Genomic DNA, 16272 nt, shown 5'->3' with positions numbered 1-16272 from the left:
ATTCTTACCTGTGTGAGGACCACAGCTAAAAATCACCTTATAGCAACTTTGACACAAACACATGCGAACATACACACACACAAGCATGAGCACACATAAAGAAGGATAATTTTTAGTCAGAGTCTGAAGTGAGACACCCGTAAACGAAGCAGCATCTGGCTGCAGTTTAAATACTTTTTTGTCTCGGTCTTGGTCTCGTCTCGACTTGGTCTTGGTCTTGTCTTGGTCTCGATACCCTCTGGTCTTGGTCTCGGTTTAGGCGGTCTTCACTACAAGTCTAATAGATAGATAGGAACCAATAAAAGTGTAAAACCCCTGAACTGAGAGCCCATGAGTCATGAGTCACTGAGAGCAGTGAAGCACAGAAACAGCTTCAGAGTCCATCCTGTCGTCCTTAAGAGATTCAAGTCTTCTTGAGAGGTTGTCTAGTCTTTGGGTCTTTGGGGGGGGGGGGAATAAGTCGGACTGTAAATAAAGAATGGACACACACTGGTCCGGAAACATCATGTAGAGTGTTCTGGGGATTGTCTGCTGCAATGTCACAACCACACAGGTTTCTGGTCTGGTAACAGGCAGCACTCTTACAGAGGTAGGGAGAGGAGCTTGTGTGATGTGGGAGGGCTCAGTTTAGGTTTGCATCGACTGGAACTTTTAACTTTATCTGATTTAAACAGGCGAGTCATGAAAGGTTGTTCTGAAGGGGGACATGTTTTTGCAATGTGGGCAAAGCAGTGCTGTGTCTCTGCTGTGTAATGCCTACCCCCACTCACGTCAGCAACACAGCACCGTACTGGATGGAGAGCGGTCTACTGTAATGTTGATATCATGGTGACAGAGGCTGTTTGGGTAGGGCTGTGTGTCGTCACTGATTTCTATAAACTATTCGATTCGATTCAATCAAATTTTGACTCAGTCAGAAATATTACAATTCTTATCATGCATCAGTACACGTCCATATTTATATATCTATCAAAATCTGAAGAAAACCATGAATCAACATAGGGCTGAAGAACATTACCCGAAGCTGAGCAAAGTTACAGCAGTTTTATTAGAGACAGAGCTAAGCGTTTTGCAATTTTGCATAATTTAAAAAAGTTAAAATTTCCTCAGTATTGAACAGCAGAAATTAGGCTTTGTCGGAGGTCGACAAACCAGCTCCCGACAACACTGTACACAACAGTAGACCAGTGCGTAATAAGCAAATGTATTATGCAGAAAACTTAGATTTGAGATGGGAAACTGTTCTTGAAGGACACTGAGAGAAAAAGCTGTGCAAGAAGTGTGATTTTATCATGGTGGAAGCAAAACAGCAAAAGTAAGAGGTAATCAATAATGATGTTTATCAAACGTGAAGCGTAATTTTGATCTTCTTTTGCTGCTGGTTCAGTGAATTTTGGTAAGAGAGTGACAAAACCTGCAGCTTCAGAATCTGTGAGATGTCGGGTTTCAGCCCCGACGGCGTGTCTGTGTATGTGCCATCGGCTGAACGATCCATGCTTTGTGTTTAAATCTTTGTACGGAATCCATTTACCTGCACTCATTTGCTGGTTTAGTTGTATAGTGGTTGTTGAAATAGTTTTGTGAGCTTTAACCTGAGATTCTGGTGTTTCAAGCAAAATACATTCATATTTAAAAATCAATTCAGGATTTAATGAAACAATATCACTTTTTTCAAGCTAAAATTGATTTAAATCTGAAAAACTATTTTTTAAACCCACCCCTATGTAAACATGTTTATTTCTGCTTTAACATGAGTGTCTATGGGGACTGACTCACTGCTGCCCCTGCTGGACATCGATGGTTGGGTTGTTTTTCTTGTTTCCACTGGCATTATCGTAGTTTTGGCCCACAGGGAGAAACTTTAACGCTTCCTCGAGATTCAGTCTGTCCAAGAAAGCAGTGACATGATGGACTTCCTGTGGGTGAGTCAGACTCACAGACCTGCAGCTCTGCTCCAGCCTCTTTAAATCTGAACTTCTCTGTTAGCTGCTGTGCTTGTGAAATTAAATTTGAGAGCATTTATTCATATCCTGCTCCGTGCTGTGATTTGTATTCTCCTGCTGTGGCTTTTTCATTTAATTTCACCTTTTTAAATCCTTTTCTCTGCCTTTCCCACAGCGCCGCTCGTCACAGGACAAAAACAAAAAATTAACCCACGCCTGAGCTGTGGTTCCACTCGCAGCTCAAATCATCTCCTGATGACCCTGTTTGTCTCATCAGATCCTTTCACAGATAAACATTTGATCACAGGGTGTACATGAGGGAAACAAAACAAGAAAACCAGTCGCATTGATTCTACGGGTGAATGATTTCAGACATCTATAACACTCTGATTTGTCTGACCAATAAAGCTGTCATGGTGTAAGAAACATAAAAGCACCACTTTGTTCCACTTCTCTTTTTGTTATTGGTTGTGCTGCACCTCTTTGTGCTCATTTTACATCTTTTCCGGTTCTTTTCTCATTTCTGTGTTGCAGTTCCTGGTGGTTTCAAACTGACTCTCTGCCACGGACTCTAGGCTCCTTGGCAGGACCTATGAGGCAGTGATTTAACCCATAAAGGGACAGTAGAAGCCATTTGACTGCACAGCAGTGAACTGTGGACTCCATCATTGAAAGAGGAAGTGAAACGCATTATGCACCAGAGGTGTGGACTCGAGTCACATGACTTGGACTCGAGTCAGACTCGAGTCATTAATTTTATGACTTTAGACTTGACTTGAAAAAATGTTCTAAGACTTGTGACTTGACTTGGACTTTTACACCAATGACTTGGGACTTGAATTGGACTTGAACCGGTTCACTTGAAAAGACTTGATATTTTACCCCAAATATAAAATTTAACATGCATATTATATAGAGATTGAAAATGTGACGTCATTCACGGGTAGAACCGCAAAGGATTCTGGGAACTCGTGGCAAGCGGTACTAGCGCACGCAGGCTTTCAATTAAAATCCGTTATACAGCGATAAAAAGAAACACAAAAATGTCAAGAAGCTGTTGTATTATTAACTGCAATAGCCGGTCGCATGACAGCCACGGGAAGTCGACGGGTAGAGATCGGTTGTTATCGGATTACGTCGTTGAAGAGAAATTGTTCGAGCCATGTTTCCGAAGTAACAAACGGCGACGGGTGGCCTGGATTGCAGCCATTCAAAGATCAAATATAACGTCCCAGAACACTCCAGCTCACAGGTTAGTCTGCTCCAAGCATTTACACGAAGGTCAGTGTTTTTTAGTAGTTAATACGTCATTTTCATAACATAATAAGTGATATAGGTTACAAGCAAGTCTGGTGCTGAACAGAAATTGTCGCGCTATGCTCCTTTATTTATTGTGCATAAATAGTGAATTGTCCTGACACAATATTGCGTTTCGCTTCTGTTATTATGGTACATTGACAAAAACATACTTTTATTCACAGGATAAAACAGTTTTTTTGTATCACTAATTGCACAGTACGATTACAGCATACAATATTATTGTCACTGCTACATTTCTGTGATGGGTACCAGAAATTATTTCCACTACTAATTAATTACCGTTGAGCTCAAAGGTCCTATTAATAAACGGTTAAGGAATGTGTATTTATGACGACAATTTGTGAGACTGGTAAACTTATGATACGTACGATGGTCTTTCGTTCTACACGGTGCATTTCAAGGTCCTGTACCCATCCGTCGGTAAACTGTACCTGGGCTTGTTGCAGTGACCTGAAGTTACTAAACTTCATGAGTGTGTGCACTCACTCCAAGAAGCGTATAATTATAAATATGCATATAAATATGCTACGATGAGATAGCTGACTTCATCTAACTAGCAAATGTTGTCCAGGCTACGTTGGTGATACAGTTTTTTTTAATGTGTATGATATTTTTGTCATGCGATTTTAAAGCTGGTCCTACAACCGCATCCAAGAATAACATGCAGCTTATCTCAGAACTGTCGGTGAAAATTATTCTTGGAGCTAAGTTTAATTGAGCTGCATTTTAAAGAGGTGCAATTTCACAATTTGTGTATATTTTCTAAGTTCACTATTTTGTCATGTGTTGAGAAAAACACAGATTTTAAAATTACATGGTCTAATATTTACATTTAGCATATAACTGCAACATTATTTTTTTCGTTTTGTTTTTTTTAAAGACTCGAAAGGACTTGAAATTCAAAGTTTCAGACTTGTGACTTTACTTGGACTTTTACACCAGTGACTTGAGACTCGACTCTGACTTGCCTGACATTACTTGAGACTTGACTTGAGACTTGAGGATAAAGACTTGAGACTTACAAAACAATGACTTGGTCCCACCTCTGTTATGCACATTTGTGTGATGACCACAAACTGCAGGACCTCTGACTAATGGCCCTGAGACAGTGAGAGAACAGACTGAGCGCGTCCAGGCAGAGGTGTGTTGACACAGAGGAGAGTGAGCTCTGAGCCGGACAGAGAGAGTGGAGGGGAGCACTGTGAAAGTTTAATGTAAAGCCTTCAGAGCAGAAAGTCTCTATGTTTGTTCTGCTGCTGACGGATTCTTAACGGCTCAGTCGGCGTTTCTTCCACAAATCCCACGAACAAACCCAGAGTGTCAGCCAGACTCACAATAGTCTCACTTCACAGCACCATGGCTCGCGCTGGCTTCCTGCCGGGGACGACAAACTTTAAAAATGTCTCTGAAAAGCAGAGTTACATGTGGTTTCCGCACACGGAGTGGACCACGCAAGCGGCAGTGGTTCAAGGATAAACTGATCTGCTGTTCAGCGCTGACTGCGCTTCTCACTCTGTGTTGAATCAAAAACATCTTAAAGCCAAAATCAAGAGAGAAAAATCATCATGGCTCACGCATAATTAATAGATAAGACTAGAAATCCCTCACACAGGCTCAGTGTGACACATTAAACTACAGGGTGGGCCATTTATATGGATACACCGTAATAACATGGGAATGGTTGGTGATATTAAAGTCCTGTTTGTGGCACATAAGTATATGTGAGGGGGCAAACTCCTCAAGATGGGTGGTGACCATGGTGGCCATTTAGAAGTCGGCCATCTTGGATACAACTTTTGTTTTTTCAATAGGAAGAGGGTCATGTGACACATCAAACTTATTGGTAATGTCACAAGAAAAACAATGGTGTGCCTGGTTTCAACGTAATTTTATTCTTTCATGAGTTATTTACAAGTTTCTAACCACTTATAGAATGTGTTCACTGTGCTGCCCATTGTGTTGGATTGTCAATGCAACCCTCTTCTCCCACTCTTCACACACTGATAGCAACACCGCAGGAGAAATGCCAGCACAGGCATCCGGTATCTGTAGTTTCAGGTGCTGCACATCTCGTATCTTCACACCATAGACAATTGCCTTCAGATGACCCCAAAGATAAAAGTCTAAGGGGGTCAGATCGGGAGACCTTGGGGGCCATTCAACTGGCCCACGACGACCAATCCACTTTCCAGGAAACTGGCACCCATAATGTGGTGGTGCACCATCTTGCTGGAAAAACTCAGGGAACGTGCCAGCTTCAGTGCATAAAGAGGGAAACACATCATCATGTAGCAATTTCAAATATCCAGTGACCTTGAGGTTTCCATTGATGAAGAATGGACCCACTATCGTTGTACCCCATATACCACACCAACCCATCACTTTTGTTGTTCCAACAGTCTTGGAGGGATCCATCCAATGTGGGTTAGTGTCAGTCCAATAGCAGTGGTTTTGTTTGTTAACTTCACCATTCACATAAAAGTTTGCCTCATCACTGAACAAAATCTTCTGCGTGAACTGAGGGTCCTGCTCCAATTTTTGTTTTGCCCATTCTGCAAATTCTGTGCGCCGATCTGGGTCATCCTCATTGAGATGCTGCAGTAGCTGGAGTTTGTAAGGGTGCCATTTGTGAGTAGCTAATATCCGCCAAAGGGATGTTCGACTAATGCCAGTCTCAGTGACATGCGGCGAGTGCTATGCTGTGGGCTCTTGCTGAATGAAGCTAGAACAGCCACTGATGTTTCTTCATTAGTGACAGTTTTCTTGCGTCCACATTTTGGCAAATCCAACACTGAACCAGTCTGGCGAAAGTTAGCAAGCAGTTTGCTAACTGTAGCATGGGCAATGGGTGGTCTCGTAGGGTGTATCTGCTACAATGACCCGGTTACTGCGTTCACTAGATATCAACACAATTTCGATCCGCTCCTCATGTGTTAACCTCTTCGACATGTCAATGGCTGTGAACAAAGAGAAACTTGGAAATAACTCATGAAAGAATAAAGTTACGTTGAAACCAGGCACACCATTGTTTTTCTTGTGACATTACCAATAAGTTTGATGTGTCACATGACCCTCTTCCTATTGAAAAAACAAAAGTTGTATCCAAGATGGCCGACTTCTAAATGGCCACCATGGTCACCACCCATCTTGAGGAGTTTGCCCCCTCACATATACTAATGTGCCACAAACAGGACTTTAATATCACCAACCATTCCCATTTTATTACGGTGTATCCATATAAATGGCCCACCCTGTACAACCACAGTCAGACTCTGCTTCTGTCCCTGCTCAGGTGTCACATTTCAGGACATGATAGAATTGTGTGATGTTCAGAAAGGTCTCTGAGTGAGGCTGCTGAAGTTCTGCACTGTTTTTTTCTTTCAGACATGAACGAGGTGACATACATCTCAGACGCCCTTAAATCACAGGGTTTAGCCTCGGTGTCAGCACACACTGATTCTGAAGCTACGTTTGAGCTTTAAGAAAACTTTCCTCCTCCTGCTGGATCAGAGTCAAGTTTCCTCTCAACACCTTTGCTCTCTGATCTCATCTCCTGTCCTCCAGAGGATCACAGCTCACCTGTGTGTGCCTGCTGGACACGTGACCTGTGAGGTGACAGAGCCTGTCACATGACTGCGGCAGAAGAGCATCTGTCTCCTGAATCCAAAGAGTATTCTGTTTTCTCTCGATGTTTTTAGTACCTTGGGGCCACCAGATCAGGGCTCCAACAGATCTCCAATTAATTAGTGATTATCAGCAGCTGATCACTGATCAATCTGCATGGATATTATTGGCTGGTTGGATTCAGTTAAATTTCCAGTAAAAAGACAGCAGTGATGTCGGTTTGCTTGTTTTAGTTTAAGATGGGCTGATAAATCTGAAGCTGCAGTCGCTGATGATTTGTCGGCATCTTTACGCAACAAACAGGGCATCAAACGGCCACTTATTTCTATCTGCCGCGCCATGATTCATTCGTAGAGTCCATGTCACCTTTCTGCTGACGTTTGCTGCTCTGTAATCCCACAATTTCGAGAGAAAAATAAGGAAGAGGAGGGAGAAGTGTGTGTGCTGAGCAGAGATCTCAGGGGTGTGTTTATCTTTCATCTGCTCTGACTGAAGCTGCTGTTTCTTTAAATAAAAGGAGCTTTCTCCTGCAGCTGAAGGACCGTGTGTGTGTGTGTGTGTGTGTGTGTGTGTGTGTGTGTGTGTGTGTGTGTGTGTGTGTGTGTGTGCGTGTGTGTGTGTGTGTGTGTGTGTGCAGCTGGGCAGCAGTGTATTTATCTCTTCGTCATTGATATTCACAGCCAGCTCCAGATCAATGAGCCTCGACACTCGGCCTATTATTTCATTTCTGGTGTCTAAAAGGCAAAGCCACGACTCCGCTAAATTGTTTTCCATTTGGTTTTGGCTGACTCGTCACAAAGAGTGAGGCGAGGAGGAGGCTAGCAGGGAGCGGCCCTCCTGAGGGAGTGAAGGATGGAGGAGGAAGAGGAAATAGCCTCTGATCCTGCAGCCGAACCTTTGGAAGGAAAAATTTGGTGGGAGAGCCGAGCTTGTGTTCAGTCAGATCACTGCTACCCATCGTGAACACGAACACGTGTAGAATACGGAGGTTATCCGTCTGCTCTGAAAAAGCAGATTTAAGTGTAACAGAAGGACACTGACTTTATTTCACAGAGTTTACAGATCTCAGAGAGCAGCACACGTCTAGAGCTTCTGGTTAGTAACGTGGTGTTTGCTGGTTTAGGCACAAATGTTACTTGATTTCAGATGAGGAAGAAAATTTATACTTTTAATACTTTTAATGTTTTTTGTCCTAATTTTCCCAGATCCACACAGCATTTTTAATCATCCCAGTTTTCTTTAGAAAGTATAAGTGATTCATATCAGCACACAATAACTAAACAATATTTTCACAACCAGACCAACGTTTCACTCTGTAATGCTCAGAGCCGTAAAAACGAGTTAAACAGAGGGTTAGCTTAAAGATTACACTCAGTATTAAACTCCAGTAAACGTTTGAGCTGTTGCTGAGAAAGCATCATGCCTTAAACCAAAGAAATCACTTTAGATCTGAGGAAAAAGAAAAAGGAGGTGGATATACAAAGTTATCACGATGCTGTGATAAGTGTGAAGAAAAGAGTGAGAAGGATTATCCAGCAATTCAAAGAGAAGAGTAGCGAACAGGCCTGGCAGAGGCAGTAAGCAAAGATTTCAAAGACTCTGAAAGGAAACCAGTGAGAGTCTGAAGAGCCCAGAGCAACTGCAGAGGCATGAGTGAGGGACTCATAGTCTCTAAGAAGATGGTCACTAGAACCCAGCACAGGAACGGACAGAGAAGCTGCAGAGAACAACTCCACTTCTGCAGAAGAGACACCTTCACATCAGACCGAAGTATGCTGAGGATGACCTGGAGACAGATCCTACAGACTGAAGCGTCCTTTGATCAGATGACATGAAAAAAGAGCTCTGTGGACACAGAGACGCTGCTCATGTTTGTGTCTGGAACAGAGAATCTCATTGAGGTGAAAAGAATCACGCAGCGAGAAGGACATTTGAAGAAAACCTCAGTCAGCAGCAGAACTGGGTTGAAGAATGACCTCTAGAAAACCAAAGTGAGCATTACTGACCAGGCTGCACAAAGCCCTGACAACCAGATCATCAGATCTGGAGGAACCTGAGAGGTTCTCCAAAGAAGAACGGGCTGGGACCGTTTAGGAGGTGATACAACTGCAGTCTGTTATCCAGCAAAATGAACTGACAAGCAGCTGTTAACATGAGGGACCCTGTAGATTTACCCTGTAGGTTTGTTTTGGTGGAATAATTAATTTTTTGTGTGCAAATTAAAATAACGCAAGCATCCAAGGCAAAACCAGGATTTTTGGAAAAGTGTGTTAATGTATATCTTTTTATTTACTTTAAGATTGAGAGTCAGTGCTTTATAGTCAAGGATTTTATATAGGTGACTTCATGTCCATCATGCAGCTGTTGGTGCTGATTTTACTCTCATTGGATATTTCTACTGTAACCTCCACGCTGTAACCACCTGGGTCACGTTACCCCCCCAAAAATGCAAATATTCCCGTGTGAAACGTTACGTGAAGACAGCTGTGAATCAGATCTCATCATCATCGCCGCTCATCGCAGTATGTGACTCAGTTTGTGTGAGAAACACGTTCGTTACAACCAGCACAGAAAGCAGAACAGATGGTGTCAGACTGCATGTGTGGACAGTTTGTTCCCATTTAAAACAACGAGCTGCATCACACACATTCAGATCATCAGGAGCTCAAAACTACAAATTTGTGAAACCAGAAGATCAAAAGATCTGTTGCTGGTAAAAACACCTCCTGTTTACGATCTAGCGGACAGCGGCTCGCAGTGCTTTACCTGCTGCAGAAAACATCAGATCTACAGAGTTTGATGCAAATCGAGAATATGTTTTTAAGAAAGCTGTGAATTTGATGGTTAATGAAGTAACTCTGCTGATCTTTCTTGTTGCAGTCTGAAGTTGTATTTGGAAAGTGTCCAGCTGACACATGTCCAGGATCTCACAGGGTACCAGGAAGCCAAGTGAAGCCCAAAGTCCAGCTGTCATCTGGCAGCAGCAGTAAACAGTGAAAGCTGAATGGGAGTAACCGCCAAAGCTCTTTTGTGATCTGAGGGGTTGCTGTCATATTTCAGAATGACTGGATGTGCACCTGAAGCTGAATAAATGTTTAAACATATGTAACGAAAAAAACCCACAGCACACAGATGTTTTTATTTTTTGCTTCAGTCTAACTAAAAAAACCCAAACACATGAACTCCAACAACGTGCCTCAAAAAGCCGTGGCCCCACCCCCTCCAGAGGGAACAAGGTCGTTTAAATGACTCTAATGATCAACAGAACAGGAAGTGAATTCATGAGAGTCATAACAAAGGAGCTTTTTCCTCTTCACTGCAGCTCCTGCAGTTTTTGGGAAAAGCCTCATCACCACTAAAATGCAAATCCCACCACTTCACCTAATAAGCCTCTTCATCAGCTTCCTCTTCTTTTCGGCTCTAATTGTCTGTCATCCAAAATAATCACCCCCCAGCCTCAGAGTGTCATTAAAGCGGTCATTTCCAGATTACACAGGAGCAGCATTTTGGGATGAACTGAACTCTCTTCTGACTACACAAACCATCTTTTCTGCTTGGCTGCTCCTCTAGGTGGCTTCATTACAGAGCCCATTAAGAATAATCACAGTGTGTGTGTTCTGAGCGCCTAATGCATTAATTTAATTAGCAGCATTAACGCCTTATCATCCCACAGAGAGCGGAGAAGAAGAGACAGCCGGGATGGAAGTGTGGCAGTAAAAACAGCCGTGAAGGAGGTCAGAGTCTAAGCGACAGTCGGACAGTCAGCAATCAGTCACACCTGCATCCAGGTCTCCTCTCTGGGATCAACTTATTGCACTGTGAGGAGTCAGAATCGAATCCCTGATCCACAGCTGACTGCAAAAAACAGTTCAAACAGAGGAGGTTGTTCTGCAGAAGAGCTGGTAAAATTCCTTCTACTGCAAGTTTGGATTTTAAGCTACTGCACAATCCACTTTGTATTGTCTCTGTCCTGTCTTTGTTTATTGTACATAGTTAGTAATACATAGATAGTTAGTAGTAGCTTTTTATCTCCTAATTTTACCCAAATTTAGCGAGTTATTATTTATTTGTATTTCCTACTTTTATATCTCTCAAAAATATATTTTTTATATTCTTATAAATGCACCATGGGGGACTTGGGCTGAAACAGCATTTCAGTACGCTGTATACTGTGCATATTGTTGTATTGACAATAAAGACCTTGAATCTTGAATCCTGATTTTCTGCAGCAAACAGCTAAACTGCTTTCAACCTCCTTTGAAGGTTTCTCTCTAACAATGACCTCAGAAAGTCTCAAGACTTTCATCCAGGAAACGAGGGTTCACCTCACACCAAAACGGTAGTGTCAAAAATTAAAAATAAAAAAATATATATATAAATATAAATATATATAGATATAGATATATATAGATATATACAGAATATACTCAGACATTAATCAATACTAAAATTACTGCTGAATGAAGATACAATAGTTGTTTTTGCCTCCTTCTGACACACACACACAGATCCTGCCTCAACAACAGCTAAAGTAGATAACATTAATAACACTGAACACTTTAAGAGGAAGGTCAGAGGTCAGTAAACCTCCTGTTTCAACAACAGTGGAATACTTTACACTCATTATAAATAGTAACCTGGCCAGAGCACATTAGCATTAGCTGTTTAACTACTAGCAGTTACATTTTGCCACCTGTTATCATTACTGTAGCAATTAGCAGCTTTAGTTAGATAAAGATAAATAATTATAGCAGCTGATCAGATCACAGCTGGCACTTTGATCAGGGACAGAGTTGTTTACGAACATGTGGAGATGTGCGTGGGGTGCTGCTGTGCAGAGCAGCACAGGGACGTAGCTGAACTGAGCAGAGAGTCCAGAGGGTGGAGAATCAATTGGAGCAAATAACGAGTGAAACCTGGAGCAGAGCAGCTAATCAGACGGTCTCAGGCCTGGAGAGCAGACAGACAGACACCGTCTGCAGGATGGGGTCAACGTGTTTGAAATTCTAGCATCATGACAATCACTCTTGTTTCACTAGCTCTGTTTTAATCTTCATAAATTATTATTTAATATCTATCCAAAATGACTTCTTCAGGTTCATAAACAGCTGCAGAAGGCTCTCCTGTTTCTGTTGATAGCAGCTTGATGAGTCCTGACAGATGATTTGTGGCTGAAAGTAGATCTGGAACAAAAGCAAGAAAAACACGTGAAACATCATGCAGGAGGAAGTATTTCTCTCCGAATGGAGCTGAGCATCAGCTCAGTGGCAGCGTGACTTTAAGAAGCTGGAGGTGAAATGAAGTCTTCAGGATGTGAAGACTGAATCTAAGGGTCTGAAAGTAAATATGAAAGGACACAGAGTGATTATGTGACAGCCAGGTGACTCCTCTCCTCTAATCTCTGCTGTTTCTACAGACAACACTTTAATTCCAGAGTTTATTCTATAAGGCAATCACACAACAGTCTGTTACATCACTGAGTAACCTGGCCTTTCTGCCGCTATCCTCTTCCAGCTGCGCTGTGTCCTCATCACTAAACGACACGATCCTGAACAGCCAGAGATGATATGTGACGAGGAGGTAGCCTCTGACTGAATCCAGTTCAAATATGAGGCGTGCCGAGGTTTTGATCCCAGCAGACTCTGTCTGTAATTTCCTGAAAATATTAATAAGTTTGATGCCGTCTGAGACACTGTGAAAAAAGCTGGACGTCAGCAATTCCGCGTGAATCACGCAGATTACACCGGTTTAAAGAAATTACACAACTGAGTGAGGGAACATTTTTCCACATTTATGCTTTTATGAAGAAACGTTTCCAACATTTACACAATTCCCTTTAATTTTTTTATTAATTCAGAGACTGAAAATGAGCCTTTTACGTTTTCCACTGAGGCATGGGAAGCAGCGAGAACCGAGCCCACTCTTATGTTCACGAGCAGCAGCAGGTCATGTGACTAAATAATACATGTGTGTTTGTGCCGTGTTGTGTCTGTGCCGACAGAAAAATCACAAACTCACACCCAAATCATGTATGGTGCTGCAGGTCCTTGGACAGTTTGGTTCCTGGAGCAGGATTTAAGAGCATCTGCAGGGAGTTCAACAAGGCAGGAAAACACACCTGCAGCACCAGCAGCTACCTAAAAAAATGTTCCGCAGACACAAACTTGTGAAGTTTTCTCACAGCAGAGAACACAACTCAATCAGAAGGTCTGACCTCACCTGAGGTTCACACGTCAAACAGTATCCTAATGCAGCAAGTGCTCGTGTGTGTGTGTGTGTGTGTGTGTGTGTGTGTGTGTGTGTGTGTGTGTGTGTGTGTGTGTGTGTGTGTGTGTGTGTGTGTGTGTGTGATTACAGTGAGCATCTGGTCCTACTTTCAGTTCTCCAGCTGATTCAAACAATCAACATTCAGCCTCATGATCTGCTGTTACTATGGTGATGTAACTGGTAAGACATGAACCACCTTCATAACCCTGAAAAAACACAGTTACACCTGAACATGCCTCCAAAACCACAGATCTGTGTGTGTGTGTGTGTGTGTGTGTGAGAGAGAGAGAGAACTTGAAGCTCCAAATGTTTTCTGACACACCGCGAGGCGAGTCATGATTTTAATATTTTGAATATTCAGTGTTCACTACTTCTCAGGAAGATCGAACCATTCCTGCAGCTGTATGCTGATCTAAAACATGCTTTGCTTTAACATCATCTGCAGGTGGCGCTAACACATCTACACAGTTTTTGGCCCCTATGAAAAAAACATGAAAAACATGATGGAGCAGTAAAACGTGGGTTGTGAGGTACAAACAGGAGAAAGATTTCTACTCCAGAGTGCTCACCACAACTCAGTCCCATTACTGACAGAGGTGTGCATCACCGAGCTGTAACTAACCCAAACTAACGTAAACCTGCAAAGCCTTTCTGTTTACATACTCAAGCTAACAACGAGCTGCATTCTCACCCCTGCAGATTCACACCCTACTGCTGAGCTTCACTCTTTCTTTTTCTGAAACGGAGGCAGCAGAGGCATGTGATCATAGAGACTCAAGTGTCCTTTTTACTGAGACAGCGGCAGCTCTTTTTCAGCACCACGGACAGCTGCCCTTAAACACTGAAAACTGATGTCTTCAAACCAAACACCAACACGCTCTTAGCTCCGCCCATTTTTGGACAAGAAGCTCCACCCACTTCATACACACATGGTCAGCATCACCTACCCCAGGGTCGTCATGGTGACGATGGTGTACCAGAAGGCTGCGGGGATGCTGGTGAACTTGCTCCCGGACATGCCCTTCTCGGCGTAGAACATGACAGTGGCGAAGATGATGATGGCCATGGTGAGCGAGAAGAGCAGGAAGCCGAGTTCCGAGGCGCAGCTCTTCAGCGTGTAGCCCAGGATGCGAAGTCCCGCAGAGTGCCGCGAGAACTTGAAAATCCGAAACACCCGGAAGACGCGTAGTGTGACGAAGGCACCACTCACGTCCTCGTTGTCGGTCATGACCAGGCCGATGTAGTACGGCATGATAGCCACCACGTCGATGATGCTCATCACGCTCTTCACAAACTTGTAGCGACTGGGAGCGACCAGCAGGCGGAGCAGGTACTCCACGGTGAAGATCATGACGCACGCAGTGTCCAGGCAGAAGAAGGCCAGCTCGTACCGCTCACCACATGACATCACCTTGACACGGTTGGGCGCGGTACCGCACGGGACCGTCTCCACCACATTGGCGAGCACCGACACTGCGATGAAGAACCCGGTGACATAGTAGAAAACCAGAGCCATGGTGGATGTGTGCGGATTCTCAAAGGCGCGCCACATGCTCTCCCGGAAGCTCATGTCAACGGGCACTGGCTCGTTGGACTGTTCAATGTCCTCATCGTCCTGGATGCGCTCCTGGTTCTCACGCCGCCGGTCCTTGTAGTCCTCATAGCAGCAGTCCCCGATGATCTCTGGAACGATGCCAAAGAACGCCAGCTCCTCGTCGTACGCCGCAATGCACTCCTGACGGGGGTAATGCAGCTTCCCAGTTCGGTAAAAGTTGAGGATGTGACGGAAGATGTCCGGGTCACGGTCAAAGAAGAACTCGTTGGTCTCCTCGTGGAAGAAGAAGTCTCGCTCTGTGCTGCCCAGCAGCGTGTCCGGGTAGCGCTCCAGCGTGTCCCGCCATGTCTGGAACCTCGTGCCGCTCACGTTTAGCACCAGCAGCCCGTCCTTCGTGCGCCGCTTCTCCTGGGGCGGCAGTGGCATGGGCGTGCTGGCCACCGGCATCCAGCCAATGGCCGCCGCGCGTGCGAACGGCAGCCACGCGGCCACTCCCGCCGCCATGCTGCTCCCAGAGCCGTGCGCGCGCTCAGAGAGGGGTCAGGCCGAGCCGCGGGAGGACATGCGGGGGAAGGGGGTAGCCGGGGAGCCCGAAGAACGGGCCGTACGCACCAGTGCCACGCGGCGGGGTCACGGACGTCCACGTGTGCCGCGCGTGTACAGAAACGCGTAAAAGTGGGAAAAACTCTCAGAGCGTCGCTCTCCTCTTTGATTCGCCGCTCGGACCCGCTCCACGCGCACACACGCGGCCGCCACGCATGCTCTGTCCAGGCTCTGCCCGCCAACGGTCCCTCTGATGTCGAGAGCTGAGCGCGAGGAGCAGCGCGAGGAGCAGCGAGGACAGACTCGAAGCTGCGCTGAGGAGGCTCGCTCTCACACACAGAGAGAGAGAAAGGGAGGCGCACACACTCCTCTCTCTCTCTCTCTGAGGGGGCGTGTCATGGAGCAGTTCTCGGATCAGATGGAGACACGCGGACCGTGTGTAAGCCCTGGCGGGCACGCGCCCCCCCGTCAGGTGGAGCAAATTGTTTTAGGCTCCACAGGGAGCGCGCAGGACGTCTCTTTGTTTTTTCCTCAGGCAGCAGAAGTCCGAGGAGGAGGAGCTTCATGTACTTATTACAAAAGTTGCCTGTATGAGGGAGAGCTGTGGCTCAGCAGGTGAATCTCAGCGGTCCCATCATTAACGCGAGAGAAAAAAATACTGTGTGTGTGTGTGAGAGAGAGAGCGAGAGAGAGATGAAAGCTGTGTGTGTGTGTGTGTGTGTGTGTGTGTGTGTGTGTGTGTGTGTGTGTGTGTGTGTGTGTGCGTGTGCGTGTGTGTGTGTAATATCAAACATTTCCAAAATTTATGAGAAAGAGCTCTGCTGTATCCTTGTGTGTTTGTTCTTGTGTGGATCTGAATCTGAAACCAGCACACGGTCAGTATAACATCTTAACTGTGGTCTCTAATGCTTTCAGGGATCCGTGTAAAGCGCTGTAGATGGTTGAAGTTAAAGGAAATTCTCACTTAGTTTTGAGAAACTGTCCGAAAATCACTGAGCTGTGAAATAAAGTATGTCATCC

The 16272-nt window shown here is 44.6% G+C and overlaps 1 protein-coding gene across 1 annotated transcript in view; it reads right to left on the bottom strand.

Moving 5' to 3' along the window:
- LOC113008751 (A-type voltage-gated potassium channel KCND2-like) overlaps positions 1 to 15656 on the bottom strand; it is a 115835-nt gene extending 100179 nt beyond the window's left edge. The window contains exon 1 of the mRNA XM_026146444.2: positions 14102 to 15656. Within this exon, the coding sequence (XP_026002229.2) occupies positions 14102 to 15213 (1112 nt within the window). The 5' untranslated portion in view covers positions 15214 to 15656. The remainder of the gene's footprint in view (positions 1 to 14101) is intronic.
- Between the last annotated feature and the right edge of the window lie 616 nt (positions 15657 to 16272).

Source organism: Astatotilapia calliptera, chromosome 17 (genome assembly GCF_964374335.1).
Source record: "Astatotilapia calliptera chromosome 17, fAstCal68.1, whole genome shotgun sequence".
Lineage (NCBI taxonomy): Eukaryota > Metazoa > Chordata > Actinopteri > Cichliformes > Cichlidae > Astatotilapia > Astatotilapia calliptera.
The sequence above is the reverse complement of the archived record's forward strand: the minus strand, read 5'-3'. Positions and strand labels throughout refer to the sequence as shown.